The sequence below is a fragment of the Cibotium barometz genome, chromosome 29 (genome assembly GCF_041138505.1).
Source record: "Cibotium barometz isolate CiBa-2024 chromosome 29, ASM4113850v1, whole genome shotgun sequence".
Lineage (NCBI taxonomy): Eukaryota > Viridiplantae > Streptophyta > Polypodiopsida > Cyatheales > Cibotiaceae > Cibotium > Cibotium barometz.
Window position 1 is genome coordinate 48,206,566 of NC_141074.1, and position 16,785 is coordinate 48,223,350.

At 43.3% G+C, this 16,785-nt stretch overlaps 1 protein-coding gene across 4 annotated transcripts in view; it reads left to right on the forward strand.

The window, feature by feature from the left end:
- Positions 1-12,176, forward strand: part of LOC147622285 (putative WD repeat-containing protein C2A9.03) — a 54,279-nt gene extending 42,103 nt beyond the window's left edge. For 3 of the 4 annotated variants that reach the window (XM_086823382.1, XM_086823384.1, XM_086823383.1), the window contains exon 10: positions 11,501-12,114. In XM_086823382.1, the coding sequence (XP_086679508.1) occupies positions 11,501-11,914 (414 nt within the window). In that variant the 3' untranslated portion in view covers positions 11,915-12,114. Of the gene's footprint in view, positions 1-11,500 lie in introns of all 4 variants that reach the window. The other variant, XM_086823385.1, reaches the window with a different exon arrangement.
- The last annotated feature ends 4,609 nt before the right edge of the window (positions 12,177-16,785 follow it).

Here is a 16,785-nt window from a genome sequence, read left to right on the forward strand (position 1 = left end):
AGCTGAATATAGGGCAGCCTTTATAGCTACTGTGGAATGTGTTTGGCTACGACGCCTTTTAGCCGATCATGGTGTTGGACAGCAGTCCCTACCACCATTTACACTGACAGTCATAGTGCTTTGGCAGTTGCACGAAACCCAGTATTTCATGCCCGCACAAAGCATATTGAGGTTCACTATCATTATGTTAGGGAAAGGCTCCATGCAGGAGAGATTGACTTGGCTTTGTTGGGGTAAAGGCATAATGCCCACCCTTATAGTGTGTACAAGCCCATAAGTTATAGTACATAGTACACTTAGTACTTTTAATGTACTAAGTGCACTATGTGTACTAGTGCAATATACATGTGTGATAGGGGAGTCACACACTCATATCATGAGTTGACTTATCCCCACAACACTCTCTCTCCCTTCTTCTCTGTGTATGTCTCCCACACATGAACTCTTAATCCTAATTCTTGGTTTCTCCCACACAACTGGTATCAGAGCTTAGTGATCCCTCCCTCTTCCCTCTTCTCCTTGATAGCTGAACGAGCTGTACTGTAGCTGGCTGTCACCCTCATTAGGTGAGTCGTACTGTTCCATGCACTCAGCCCTTGCTTTGCTGCTGTCATACTACAGCTGTGGCAGAGAGCGCTGAGCAGCACACAGCATTGAAGAGATAGTGCAAGGCATCAACGCTCGCAGCAATGCCCTTCAGCGTGAGCAGCTTGCATCAGGGTCGCAGCAGCCAAGCGAACCATAAGGCAGCAGTCGCAGGCAGGTGGGCGGAAGCAGAAGGTGGCGGGCAGCCACGTCTGCGCTGAATCACAGCAGCCAGGCGGACACGTAGGCAGTGGGTGTTGAGGCGTTTGGTCGCGATTCGGCTGGCTACAAAGCGTATTAGCGCTGGGCGTTAGACACGTAAGCCAATGACACGGAGGCCAGCGCCCACAACTCCCGGCGTCCATCGAATACTAGGTCAGAACAACACGACACACCGCCAACCTTATCGCTGGTAGCGGGGTAGCGCCAGGTATGCGTGTTGTTGCCCTTCTGCTGCACAAGAGCCTCCAACAACAAGAGGGTAAAGGACAACCATGAAGCTTCTGCCCAGGGAAAGCGAGAAGCTTTTCTTGCATCAGGCATGCTTCCTTGCAAGTGGGATGAAGATGCCCCCCCCCCCCCTTTTTTTTCCTGCAACAACTAAAATTCAGCCTGCAGATCAGAGAAATTCAAAAAATTAAGAGGTATTTGCCTTCAATTTTGGGAATTTCTTATCAATTCAATCAATTGAGCAGGTACAGGTGCCCAATTGCTCAATTTTTGAGCAAAATTGGCAAAATTGGGTGACATTGGTCACAATCAGGATCAATTTGCAAGAAATTGGTCACAATCAGGATCAATTTGCAGGAAATTGGATGTCGAAATTTGGGGCTTTTGATGTAATTGTGCAATTAAGCAGTCATACATGCTGTATGATGTGAGAAATCGCACATTTGGGCAAAATTGCAGCAAATTGTAGTGCAAATCAAGGGGCTTTTGTGTCGATTGGGTTGATTTGCATGCAGGCACTCGCAGTTGATGCTGTGGATAATGTGTTGATGCCTTACAAGCACTCAATGTGCCTGTAAATCAAGGGGCTTTCATTATTTGGATGTATATGTGGCCAGGGGGAAGCATCGTGAACACTCTGGATGCCTTCATGTGCGTCAATGTACCATGTATGATCAAAAATTGATCTTAAATCAAGGGGCTTTTCAAGATTTTATGCTTGTTGAGCTTGGCAAAACAGCAGGCAAGACATTTATGCCTTGAATCCTCAGAAATCAGCTTGCAATCAAGGGGCTTTTGCCCAATTTCTGTTCGGAACTGTGGTATGCAGTGTTCGGGATTGTAAAAGTCTGATTTTCACTCATTTGGACAGCCAGGAGAGCATTTATTGCTACTGTACCTGCTGGTACAGATTTGGCACAGCTTTGTGCAAGTTTTGGCATGGCTGTACACTAATTTGAGTGAGGAAAAGGTTCAATTTCAGCTGCTGTACTTGCCGGTACAGGTTTGGTACATCACAGGTGAGCACTTGGTACTATTGTACAGTACTTTGGAAGGGCAACAGAGCACATTTAAGGTGCTGTCCTAAATCTGCAGCAACCAGATTTTGGTGATTTCATCACATAAAGTGGGAGAAAAGTTGCATTTTTGCTTCCGCAGCGGGAGATAAAGCTTGGGAGAACAACTGTGAGCACTTTGTGTGCTTTTGGTGCAGTGTTTGCACACTTGCAGGGAGTCAGGCATTGACAGGTTGCATATTGCTATGGCAACCACAGGTGAGAGCTCTTCATTGCTTCACATCAAGAAGCTTGAAGGCTTGCATAATTATGATATTTGGCAAACCCAGTGCTACAATGTGTTGCTCCAGAAGAAGCAGCACAAGCCTATCAAAGAAAGGGGTGTAATGCCCGCTTCTCTTACTGCTGAAGAGTGGGAAGATATGGATGAGCTGGCAAGATCTACTATCATGTTGTCTGTGTCAGACTCATTACTTTTCAGCATTCGTGAAGAGAAGACAGCTTGGGGAATGTGGCAGAGATTGCAGGTCTTGTATGCCCAACAAAGTGCCTCAAGCAAAGTGTATTGGTTGAAGAAACTCATAGGTCTTCAGATGAAGGAAGGGGCGTCTATGACAGCCCATCTAAATGAGTTTAATGGTATTGTCAGCCAGGTCATTAATCAAAAGTTGGCAATGGACGATGAGTTCAAAGCCACTTTTCTGTTATGCACTTTGCCAGAGAGTTGGGACACATTCAGGACAGCCACTAGCAATTCGCATGCTATGCTGTCATATGTAGATGTTGAGGGTGCTCTTCTTCAAGAAGAGATGAACAAGAAAAACAACTCTGTTGGAAAGTCCAATGCAATGAATGCACGTGGGAGATCCCAGCAAAGGGGAAAAAGCCAAGAAAGGGGAAGGAGCAAGTCTCGCTCCAAAAAGGATTTGGAATGCCATTATTGTGGCAAGAAGGGACACATTAAAAAGCAATGCTACAAATGGAAAAATGATCAAAAGGAAAAGGGAAAAGGCAAAGACAAAGAGAAAGATGAAGCCAAAGATGTAAAGCCAAAGGGCAAAAGTGGAGTCAAGATTGAAGAAATCAATGTGTCACACGCAGTGGCAGTGAGTCGGAGAGAAAGAAAGAAAGAAAGAAAGATTTTATTGTCTTCTTCCAAAAGACCGAACTTGGCCTATGAGACAAATCGGAGTACCTGTATGGGGTATCCTCTGTCATCCCAACAAAATGAAAAAGTACTGAACAAAAAAGCTGAATCTGGGTGTGCAGGGGATGGAGCTCTACTACTAGGAGAATGAAAAGCTATATGCATGGAGTATACAATCATGATATGCAACCTAGCTAGCTCCATCCTGTACCATACTGGGGGTATAAAATGGTATACATCAGTGAAGGGGGGATCCACAGCTCCCTGAAGAACATGCTTGGGTGTGGGGAGGGGGCTTGCAAAAGGCTTGATAGGCCCAAGTGGCTTCAATAGGAATCTAAGAACCTGGAGAGGAATCTCGGCGGGGTAACAGTCTCCAAACCAAGGGGGTGGGGTGGGATCCTTGAAGCGACTGGGGGAAGAAAAGAGGGGGGGGGGGTGGGGAGGGGGGATCACCATCGGGTGGTTTCTGCGATAAATGCTTGAAACACTTCTCTGACAGAACCGTATCCTCATGTGCTTTGCTAGCCTAGTGCGCACGGTGGCACCACTCATCTTTGGAATTCGGTTGGTGGCTCTAGCGGGGGCCAACGGTTCGCCACTCTCCAGCATCAATGTCAGTCGTTGCCGGATCCTGGTGCTTTGCTGCTTGAGGGCCTGTATCCCTCCCAGCCCCTTCAAGAGGATCTGTGTTGGGACGTGGGGGAGGGGGGGTCTCCTGGACTGGCGACGAGGACAAGCTCTAGCGAGATGTCCCATCTGCGTGTAAATGAAGCATTGGCCGGGGGGGCTAGAAAACTCTAATTTCTGCAGAATGGGGCCTCCTCGGAGGTAAGGAAGAGATGTGACGTGCTGTATTGTCTCCGGAGAGGCCACACAGACGCGAAGAGATGGAATCCTGGCCGACTGGGTGAGGGCGGAGGCGGTGGTGGGGGGGATTCCATCACTCTCCCTATAGCTCCACCAATCACTGGGAGAAGAGGAAGGTATTCCTTCCTGAGGCATGGGAAGTAGACTGTCCATGGCAAAGCCTGAAACGCCAGTGATTGGTTTGGATGCTGGGTTGAAATTATTGATTTTTAGCAACAACAGGGGGCTGATTTGGAGCCAAAGCAGGTTCAATAGGTACAACACCTGTACCAAATAATGGCAGCAAAATTATCAAAGACATCTGGGGCATCAATTGATGGCTGTAACCTACATGAAAGCATGGGTTTAGTTGCATATTCATCAAAGATGACATCTCTGGACACAATAATCATCCTGGTGGAAGGTCCATCAAGCCTGTATCCCTTGCTCTCATTGTTATACCCCACAAAAACACATTTTAATGCTTTTGCTTCAAGTTCATGTCTCTGCTGTGCTAGTACATGCACGTAAGCCAGACATCCAAAAACACGCATGTGAGTAGTTACAGGAATTTTGCCATTCCAAGCTTCATAGGCTTTTATAGACTTCAACGCTTTAATGGGACAACGATTCAGCACATAGTTAGCACAAATGATCGCCTCAAGCCAAAATCTAGATGGCAAATCCTTGCTTTCAAGCATACATCTGGCCATTTCCATAAGTGTACGATTACGGTGCTCAGCCACACCATAGCTGTGCTGTCACCTCGCAAAGAAGGCCTGGGCCATTCGCAGTGCGACGACGGGGCTCAACTGCATGACTCTATCTGACGTCACTAGCGAGTCAAACTCAACTTGGTAGTAGCCCCCCTCCCACCGCCCCCCCCCCCCCCCCCCCAACACACACACACACAGAGAAAGAAAGAAAGAAAGAAAGTTATATTAACGTCCACGGGAGGCCGAATCCGACCTATGGGACAGATCAGGTACATCCATTTACATTCCACTCTGGGTATCGATGCCAAAGAGGCATAAAACTGAAAAAAAAAAAACTCAAAATGAACTCTTAAGACTCTTAAGAGTTTAAGTTACAATGGGTTCTATTGCATCTAGTTCGAAATTGAGGTTCAAAATAAAAATAGCTATATTTCATCCATGGATGGATTTGCTCTTGAGGGGGGTGGGGTACGGAATTCTTTAATGATTGCTTGTCCTCCTCTGTATATTGCCCATTTGCCATTCTTTCTTGCTTCTTTAACTTTATTCAGCTCTGCTGATTTGTTCTTGAGTTGTAGCGGGGTGAGTTCATCAGCTATCCATACCTTTGTCCCTTGGAGAGACCTTGTTTGCTTCATCATTGCTATTTTCTCATTGTTGTCTATATAGGAGACTTTTGCCTGTGTACCCTTTACTATAATAGAGATAGGGTCTTGTAAGTCCACGAAGGGGACTACTTTGCTCAGTTGTGCTGTAAGTACATCTGTATCTAATATGTAGTCTTCTCGAAGCTCTTGAGCTATGTCTGCCCTATCCCAGCCTTGAGGAAGACCACCGACTCTGATTACCTTTTTGTTACTTTCCATTCGTTCCTTTTCTTTGACCGCTGATATGACTTCTTTAACAAAATCTTGTGAGTTAACTGAATTTACCTTTGAAACATGGTTTGTCGTTTCTGTTTGTAGTGTTGTAGGTATGGGTCCTTCTCGTGCTTCCTCTTGCTTCGTCTTCATGGCTTGCACTTGCACTTTCAGTTCGTTGATTTGTTCATCTTTCTTGATAGTCTCGTGTTTCAGTGCTGCTAATTCTCCCTGGAGTTTCTTCAGTTCTTGCATGAGGTAGGCTTCCCATGGTGTCGGCTTGCTCACGGGTGGAGGAATGGGCGGTAATCGTGAAGCGGTGACTGAGGCAAAAGACTTCTTACTTTCCATGTGTTGCTGCTGATAAAGGAGAGAGAGAGAGAGAGAGAGAGAGAGAGAGAGAGAGAGAATACATCACGCGCGCGTGCGCGCACACACACACACACACACACACATATATAACTATATATATATATATATATATATATATATATATATATATAGAGAGAGAGAGAGAGAGAGAGAGAGAGAGAGAGAGAGAGAGAGAGAGAGAGAGAGAGATGAAATGAAATGAAATGTTATATTAACGTCTTCAAAAGGCCAAGTGACCTCTGAGACCAAAGTTACAACCTTGTGACATCTGATCCACTGTCTGGAAAAGAAAAGAAAGAACTGAAGGTAAGTATCTAGCCCTACAATACATCAGTAGGGAGCATCCGGAAGCAGCAACTAGGGAGAGTGGGAAGCTAATGCTACTAGTCAAAATGGGGTACATGAGTAAATGGATACATGAATACATGAATATGGGGGAGTACAAAAGTGACAGTGAGTACAACAGTATATGGCTGGAATGGTAGTCATCCTAGGAGCTCTATCATGGGTCTTTGCTGGATGGCCTGGATATCTGCCATAGTGAGATGCCTGGTCGGACGAGCCCGATGCCTCGCCAATGATGCTCTGAATCCTCCAGTGTAGGCACCGTCTCCGATGTGAAGATCCACGAAGCCTCCGGCGTCTGGATCTGCCCAATTGGATAGCTCTCTCAACTAGAGTCCCACGGGGTGCCTGCTGCTGCTGAGCTGTCCGTTGTGTCCTCCCGGGTAGTCCCTCTAAAGAAGTCAGTAATTTGTGTCTGTGTGGACTCCCATGCCAGTCGGGCGTCTGCTCCTGATAATGGACTCTCTGAGCCTGTGGATCTCTAGGAGATAAAAACCCAAGCATCTCTGATCACAATAGTCCATGACTCTAGCCAGTGGTCCAAATCCCTCTCTCAAAAGGCAATGGTAGTGCCCTCGAATCTCATAGTATGCTGTGCAGCGACAGATGTAGTGCTCCTCTATCTCTGGCTCTGTCCGACAAATCCGACAAATCTTGTCCCTTGGAGGTATGCCTCTAAATCTGCTTGTCTCTATCTCTAACTGATGTGAAGAGGTGCGGATCTGCCCAATGGCGCACCTCAATCCATGAGAGAGAGAGAGAGAGAGAGAGAGAGAGAGAGAGAGAGAGAGAGAGAGAGAGGCAGCTTAGCTTATATACATAGATGGATAGGTAAATACATACATGCATGCATAGATAGACAGATAGGTATAGACATAGATAGATAAGTATAGGTATACATAGATGGATAGGTATATACGTATGCACATACATACATACTGAAACTGCTCCTCATTGGAGACCAACTACAATCGGAAAACAAATGCACAAACTTAGATCACTTAACCTTAACAATTATGAACAACATATGCATCCACAAATGTGAAAATGACCATACACAACTTGTATAACAACTTCCAGCTTAACCATACTTTGTATATGTATCCTATAGCATGGGTTTTTAGAGGACCTAATACAACGTACAATAATACAATGAAAACTTTTTTTGATTATCAATTTTTTGAAATTCGTGCTACTATTAAGATAAGAGGATTAAGTGATATTATAGGTGCATTAAAGGTCTTAATGGCACTTATAGAGTGACATTATCAATTTTGAAAACGTTTTTGATATCACTTTTGTTGGAATTCATGCTACTTTTAAGATAAGAGGATTAAGTGATATTATAGGTGCATTTAAAGTTCTTAATGGCACTTATATAGTGCCCCTAGTTAGGAATGAGTGATACAAACATAGAATAGATGTGTCTAAAACAAAGGTATATTGGATTAGCCAAAACTATAAAAGCATTGCACACGGCTTGTGTAAGGCTTGCCCTAGGCTTTCATATCATTTGTCCTTGCCTATGCACACCCATATGGCTATGCTTGGCTAAGCTTTCACATGGCTTGCATAAGGTTGTGCATGCTTGTAGAAGACTTGCGTTAACTTGCATAATAAGGCTTGCGTTGACTTGCATATTAAGGCTTGCCTAGACTTGCATAAGGCTTGCCTATGCTTGTAAAGAAGCATAGAGGCATGGCTATAAAAATCATAGGCATAGCAAAAAAGAAGTATAGAGGCATAGCCAAAGAAATATAGGCATAGCATTTGTCTTGCGTATGCCTTATACAAATGAATCCAATACCATAGATGTTGCCGGTGAAGACACAGTTTGTTGATGAAGACCGTGTCACAGGCAATCTCACACCTTCACTGGGCTAGGCACCTGCACTACATTGGTCTTCCGGGACCGTGCACCAGCAGGCACGCCCGTACTAACACCTGGCAGGGTGATTCACTGCGGAGGGAGGAAAACCTGGTTCTCGCAATAAAATCTTTGCTCCCAAATTTCATATGCCCATTGACCTTCATTGGCTCTCAAAGCTTGAGAGCACGGTAGTGAAACCGATCCCGTCAAATGGGAATAGACTCCGTTGGACACCCACACGCGTAATAGCATAACTTAATATCACAATTTGAAATGGACAACTTAATAACAACTTGAAATTGAATTGAAATGAAAGGAAATAGATGGACACCAGCACTGGGGCCGGAACGGGCCGACCCCCCCCCCCCCTCAATATTTTGTATATTTATTGGGAGTATTTAACAAATACAATGCTCCATGGATTCAAAGAACCAGATGATGTCCATGTACAAATGAATACAGTACCAAACAAAAGGCTCGAAGTAGATATTCGAAGTAGAACAACCACTTGAGTGGTCCAGCCTCTACGGTCCTGTGCTTTCACTGGACTCCGCGGAGAGCGCCCCACTGGTGTTCCAAGACCACGCACAAACAGGCACTCTCGTACTAACGCCTGGCTCTCCCGATCTCAGCACCTTTGGACCGTGGTTCTCCAAGAGCTTGGACTACCCGGCACCGAACGGGTGTTGCCGTGGAGAGAGTCCCTTATCAGATTTATCACAAAATACTTTACTTAAATCTGAAAATTCACTTACTTGAAGACGACTCAACCCTGACTCCTCAGACCTCAGATCTTCACCCACAATTGATTTCTCTCAACAAATTCAACCAAAACAACATATCCAGCCCAAACAAAGCATCAAGAGCTTGGACTACCGGCACCGAGAACGGGTGTTGCCGTGGAGAGAGTCCCTTATCAGATTTATCACAAAATACTTTACTTAAATCTGAAAATTCACTTACTTGAAGATGGCAGATGGAAGTCAAAATACCCGAGGTATCTGTGTGTAGCTACTTGAGTGGGACACCAGATGTAGCCACTTGAAGAAGGAAGACGCCGCCTATGGAAAGGAGATACAACCACCTGCTGTGCAAGACACAGCCGCCTTCGTGTGGAGGAGGAGGCGTAACTTGTCTTGCTACAGCCGCCTAGTGATGCAGCCGCCTGGTGAAGAACACAAAAACAGGAGGAGAGGCATGCGTAGTCGCCCGCCGCTGTGGACAGGTGCAGCCACCTGCTGAAGGCACAGCCGCCTGAGAGGACGGGGAAGTAGCTGCCTGATGGATACGAGGCGCCTGGCTGCTGTGCACAGCCACTTGGCTGCAGCCGCCTGTAGTGGGTAGCCTTCTGGAGGACAGGCGCAGCCTGCTGAAGATGGGGCGCAGCACCTGCTGGAGATGGCCCACGACTGCCTGCAAGAGAACAAGGCAGCGCAGCTTGTGGATATGCAGCCGCCCGTTGAAGGAATAACAGCCGCCTGGTAGGGGAGGAAAAACAGCCGCCTGCAGTTTGGAGACAGGTGGAGCGCAGCAGTTCTGAAGGAGATGGCAGCCGCCTGTCAGAAAACGAACGCAAGAGATGGACGCCGGCTGATCTCTTTTACGAAGATGATGGAAAACGATCGCTGATCTTCTACGATGGAGGTGGTGGCTTCCTTTTGTAAGGGTTGGAGTGGAGTAAAACCATAGTGTTGGCTGGCTCCCCCACGTTTGCATGTGGGTGGCCAGTTCCATGGTGGTGTGGGTAGGTGACCATGCACCCACCCCCACATACACACAAGTCAAGTGTGGCTCCCCTCCTTGGCCCCTAAGTGGGTGCCCAAAGAGGGTGCCCACTTTTAAGTAAATGTGAACATATAACCTTATAAAACAAAAGGTTAGAATATAAAATATTAAACCAACATGTGCAATACACTTACCACCTGTTCACATGCACCAAAACTCGTCAGAAGACAGAGCAAACTTCACGACTCACTGGCAGGCGTCCCCGCTCAGTAAGTGACACGTCAAACAGGCAAACACAAAAATACAAGTCATGCGAAAACAGTTTCAAACATGCAAAACATGAGTGCATGTGCAAATAGTATCATGGACATATCTCCCGTTCATGGAACAAGTACAAAATATCTGTCAGGCACAAAAATGGCACGACATAAAACATAAATCCTGGTCTCCTATGGAGTGACAGTCCCATAGGTAAAACACAGTTCCAGGCACGAGCCTCCCTATGGAGTGACAATCCCATAGGCAAGACACGGCACGAATACTGGCTCTTCCATGGCGTGACAATCCCATGGATAGAACTCAGTCCAGGTCATACACGGGTGGCACCAGTCTGGCTCCCGTCCATACGACACCTTCCTGCTAACACACGGGTGGCACCAGTCTGGCTCCCGTCCATGTCAGCAAAATACTGGCCTCTTCACATGAGACACCGGCCTGGCGTCAAGTGAACGAGACACAAAAACTGGAGATGGATGAAATGGTCGGCCAATTGATGATAGTTAGGGCAAGTCCAAGGAAATAGGACTTCATAGAATCCCAAAAGAAAGAGAGAAAAGAAACATTTGCAATAGAAATTCTGCAAAACAAAGTAAATGACTTTGATTTGCACAAATCTTGCTATACAAGAGAGGAGAAAACGTGGTTTTTATTGTATGAATGATCCACTGCCATTTCCATGAGAAGTGTGCAGGCAGTTCAATATTCTGGTTGCAATTGGCGGGTACAGGCTATAGAGAGAGACTGCAGCTGGCGAAGGTAGCTGCCACCTTTTCTCCTTGCCTTCACCCATACGTGGCCTCCCCCAGAAGAGTTACATGTGTAATTTTCATGGCCAAGTACACGATTTTCATTAAATGATTTGTGGGCACCCACACTTATTATTGCCCATGGCTAAAAGTTTTAATGAATGTGAACACATAGCCTTATGAATACAAAGGTTAGTATTAGTTATAAATATAACCTTAGAAAGTGAGTTAAAAAGAATACTTACCACCTGTTCACAGCTCTATGGAGTGACAGTCCCATCGAAGTAGCACCAGAAACGGAGATGGACCAAATGGTTGGCCAAATGGTCACACACACACACCCCACACACACAATTTTTATTTCTTTAAATTTTGTTTGTTTTTTGTGATTCTCTTCTTTCTTTTAAAATTATTCGTAAGTTCAGATTCATCTAGTCTTATGACGGTGTATATATATATATATATATATATATATATATAGAGAGAGAGAGAGAGAGAGAGAGAGAGAGAGAGATTGGCTTATAAGTATCGACATTGCAGGTTTTGGCGACTTTGAGAGGTCATTTGGATTACTCTTTTGCCTCTGCATGGCACCCGGATGGCTATGTTTTTGCTACTGGAAATCAGGACACTTCTTGTAGGCTATGGGATGTGAGAAATTTGGGTTTTCCGCTTGCAGTGTTGAAGGGGCGGATAGGGGCAATACGCTCTCTTCGGTTTACTGCAGATGGACGATTCTTAGCAATGTCGGAACCAGCCGACTTTGTGCATGTTTTTGATGTTAAGCAAGATTTTAAATGTGAACAAGAGATAGATTTTTTTGGTGAGATTGCAGGGATTTCCTTTAGTCCGGACACAGAGGCACTGTTTATTGGAGTTTCTGATAGTACGTATGGCAGCGTGCTGGAGTACAAGCGTTGTCATATGAATGCGTACCTCAATTCTATGTGGTAGGTTTGGGTTCACCATGTACAGAAGCAAATCGTATAGTGACCCCTTAGCAATTCACGTGTACATGGGTTTCTGAATGTAATATTTGAGTTGATAGTTGTGTTTAACCCATTCTACTCGTGGTATATATGAGTGGGACTAGAGATTGCAGCACATTTTGTTGGCGGTGAACCTTGTTTCAAGCAGAGTTTTGAATTGCTTAAGATCAGCTGGATATAGTGCATTTATATGAATATGTATGCATGTGTGCTTGTGTAATTAAAAAGTAGCGTGTCAATGTACTTATCAACAATTAGGACTTGTAGGGTTGGTGTACAGTATTGCAGTGTACGTCATGACCATCCTTAAGCACTATGTTGCAAATGAATTGGCCTCTCTTACCTAGTACGTGTAAGCATGGTTATTGAAACCTTTTAACCTCACCTGTCTTCACTTTATGGAGAAGAGGTAGTGAGAGGTGACACGAGTCACATGATGCTGATGCAACTGGTTGCAAACGGTTGCCATGACTCATATGATGCACTTCTTACCGTTTGGGTGGGATAGTTTTAGAAAAGATTCGCAAATTCCTCAATTTAACTTTTGAAACATACTCGGATTTATGACTACAATATCTTTAAGTTTGAGGACATGGAATTTTAGTAAAGCACCATGTCAAAGGAGACTCTCGTGTCAAAAATGTAACTAGTGCTTAATGCTACTACTTCAGTAGGAACATTAACATTAGTTTGACAATAGGACACTCTTTTCAATGCTAGGTGGCTATATTGAGTACTTGTTACCAGCCATCTTGATAAATTCTCACATGTTGTCTTTTGTGTCTTCTTTCTTATAACTTGGATTTGTTTTTTAGTGAGATTTATGGCAATCTACATTTTGGGCAACAAAAACAAGGTTCTAGAGAGGTTTGGAAAAAGGAGGGATGTAGGAAGTGTAATTCACAGCTTTTTGGAGGCCTTGTATCAATATAAATCTTAAACTGATAAAAAAAATCTCGTTTGTTCTAAGATTTGAAGGATTTGGTGATATATTGAATTGCATAACTCCCTACTTTGAGTATGCCAATGTTCCTCATGTGGTAGGATGGTGGTAGTTTTTTAAAAAGCCTGAATCAGCCAGCACGGCAGAGTTTTTAATAGCCTTTTTTAGATGTATCAATGTAAGAAATGAACATGGAAAATCTTGGGAAATAGTTTATTATATAGGTATGATCTTCTGTCCATGCTTAATGAAGCACTTGGGAGAGTTATAGCTGTTCTGTAAGGAGCAATTGAGTTTGGGTTAAAGCATCACTTCTTTAATTTCAAGGTGATGCAAAGTTGTGCAACAATTTCGGATAAACTTATAGCCATATCTATTTGTAAAGCATCTATTCTTGTGTTCAGTCTCGTGCGACTTGGGAGGTGATTGAATGGGAATGCAGTTTGGCTTTCTCTTTTAAACTTATGTTGGTTTTCAGTGTTTCTACTATTTAATGTTTCTATTTTATATTGTGGTCCTTTTTACTTTGTAATTAATATTTTTCAAGGATTGAGAGCATCTTTACAAATATAGTCAAATATGGGCCTTGTTTTTCAGTATCCATTAGATGTGATGCGAATCTTTTTATTAATTCCTACTACATTTTTGGCTTGCTATGAGATATTTTAAGCACTTAGCATAGTTTTTGAATATGCAAGCATGATTTAGTTTCTTCTTTTGTATGAAAATATAGGATTACTAGGTTATTGCACATGTTGGTCTCTATTACATTGGCAACACATCAGAATTATCCACACTTGCGCGGGTAGGTGGCTTACTAGATGTTGTTAGTGTTGAGACTGCACATGTTATTGAGGAGTGCCATCACTTCACCCCTCACCTATAAGGAACACACGGAGCTTTCAAACCAAGGGGTTAGCTACATTGTGAAGTCCTCTAAGCTTTAAACCTTTCGGTCATGTGAACATTAGTTTGTACCAACCTAAGAGAGGGTGGCACACATATCCGAATGTCTTCCCCCATGACAAGAGGGTGTGGCTACCTTCCATGTGAGCAGGGCTCACCTTATTCGTATGTTTTTACCAAAGGAGAAGTCTAGTCAAACCCTAATTTGTTGGGCTCTTGTTGGGGAGATGTTTGGGTCTTGTTGCAAGTGCACTCAATGTGTATAATGAGGCAAAGGGGATGCCATTGGAGTTAGCAAATTGAGTGCTCCTGGAAATTGGAAGATCAAATTTATCCTAAGATGCATACCCACAATCCACCTCTTCTTGGAGACTCGGATTAGGGGAATACATTTCATCTTTTGGATCACTTTCCATAAACACTTGTTATTAGATGTTTGACAGGCACATGGTTCATTCATGTAGTTGGTGTCAGACTCTGTGGATTGCGAAACATTTTTTCATAAAACCTTCACGTGCAAGGAGACGGCTTCTCTCAAGTTTATGGACTGCCAACACGTTGTAATTGCTAAAGTATTGCTTGAATGCTTTATCAAAATGGATAAGTCAATGCTAAATAACAAGAAAATTTCAATGTATTTGGTCCAACATGTCTTTTATCAATGTGATTTGAGGATCAAACATTTGCAAACTTTTATTGCACACAATCTTTTTATAACTATAAGCATGTCGTCTATTTGTTGACATGTATTGTGTAAAGAAAAACACAAAACATTACAATACTTTCTAGTTCAAGGAAATCTCTTGTAACATCCAATACTTTCTATAGGCAAAAGAGTAGCCACACATCATACATATGGAAAGATCATTAATCTACACGAATGATCATCAACATGTTCCAAGTCATTGCATTCTGACTGGTGCAACTCGTACTCATCTTCATTCTTCACTTACTACATTTATCGAGATTACATTGTATGCATTTGTTGCACGAATTGCTGTTGAGCAATGTGTCTAATTGATGTTTTTATATTGTTTGCATTAGTTGCATGAAATGTCACTGAACACGGATTCTCCAAGATACGTTGGTTTATGTTGGTTTGAAGATGCATGCACTCTAATAGCACTTAATCTCTTGTTGGTTTTTATACACAAGGTCTACAACTCTTGTTGGCTTAATTTTGTTGCGACGTTTTGAATGAATGAAGTCAAAAACTAACCATTTTCATTCAAAGATGTAGCCAAACTTCAACATATTATCCACAACTTCAAGATGCCATGGATCACTGAACATTCCTTCATGGTGTGTGCAAACTCACACATTGTACATATGCATCTTTTCTTGGTCACTAGGAGGCAATAATTTTACACAAATAGTCTTGAAGTCTTTCATTACCTTGGCATTGTTAGACTGTTGGTAAAGCTGAAACTGCGGGTCCAATACAAATGTGGCTCCATGAATCAGTTTCTTCCAACAAAAATCTACTTGATAGATAATCATAGTTCTTTCTCTGTTAGTAAAGCATTGTGACTCTTTCACTTTTTCAATGGCATCGTGCATCCTCCAATACAAGTTGCCAATTACAAAACTCTCTGTATCAACCATGCGTAAGCATCTAAGAAATGGTTTTATAGTAGTTACAATCTTCTCGCCCAAAAAATTGGACTTTGCACCAAGACAGTGCATTTGCAAGCAGCCTCAGCAAACTTGCCATTTCTTTCCACCCATTGCTTAAAATGTTGATAAGTCCCACCATCTCAATTAAATTGGCTTTTATTTGTACACCCCTAGAGGGGGTTCTCCACTTGGAATTCTAGAAATCCCTATCCCTCTATCTATACCATATCCTGTGAAAAATCACACTAAGAGTGAGCGATTCACTCAGGGCCTCATATTACAATATCATGATGCTAGCTATTCTATCAGCTCCCCTTACACACTAACTAGAACAATTCTTATTACGTAAGGAAAAGTGAATGATTTCTCTAGTTGTTTTTCCTTCATAATTCTCATAAGAAATTCACATCGAGCGGCTTCTCTCGAAGCTCAACAAGATGTCCTAACTCCTTGATTATGAATGCATTTCACTATCCTTCTTTATCACTGTTGGTCTACACTACTCATCCCAAGTTTCTCGTTATAAAATATAATTTAGTCTCGTTTTTGAAAGTGATGAAATTATGAAACCCTAATGTTAACCCTCATCGGTCACCTCTCCAATGTTGATGCCATCCATTGGCAACCGTCACTTCATTTGGCCGTTGAAATTTAAAAATGCTAACATTGTATGCTTCACGTGTGCGATCGTCGCTTATTTATGAAAGGTGTGCCATAGGATTAATTATGGAGATTGCATTCATAGATTAAGTGTTTGTACAAGTCTAGGCAGCCCTGGATAGCCATGGAACTATTTTTAAGTATGGTCGCCCAAGGTGTGAAAGCTAGGGAGACCAAGATAAGGGTCATTTTGTATTCTCACCATTCATTCTCTTATGCAACTAATAGAGTGGTCTTCTTTTCTTCTCTCTTGCTCTCTTTGGTGTTTTGCTTGCTTGCCTACTTCAATTAGAGAAACTATATGCTCATTGTCTATGTGTGTGTGTGAGTGCATGTGAGAGAGGGAGATTGAGTGAGAGGAGGGTCGAGCTTCCATTCAAGTGCGGCTGCGGCGTTGGAGTGGAGCTTGGAGTGTGGTTATGCGGTAACATTGTCTCCTATGATAATTTGAACACAAGCATTTACGAGGTAAGTGACACATCTTGCTTATGCAATTGTGGGCTAGATTATGGTAGATTAGCTTCTTGGTTTAAGCTATTTTACGCTCTCAAGTGTGGTTAGGCAAAGCCCCATGACCTTGGCTAGTTCCGGCACTCTTTCTATGATGCAAGGGCTTACCATAAATGGCGCCGTTGTCAGGAATCGGCCTTATCATATAGCCACAATGCATTTTGAATGTGTTTGCGTGTATGATAATTTGAACACAAGCA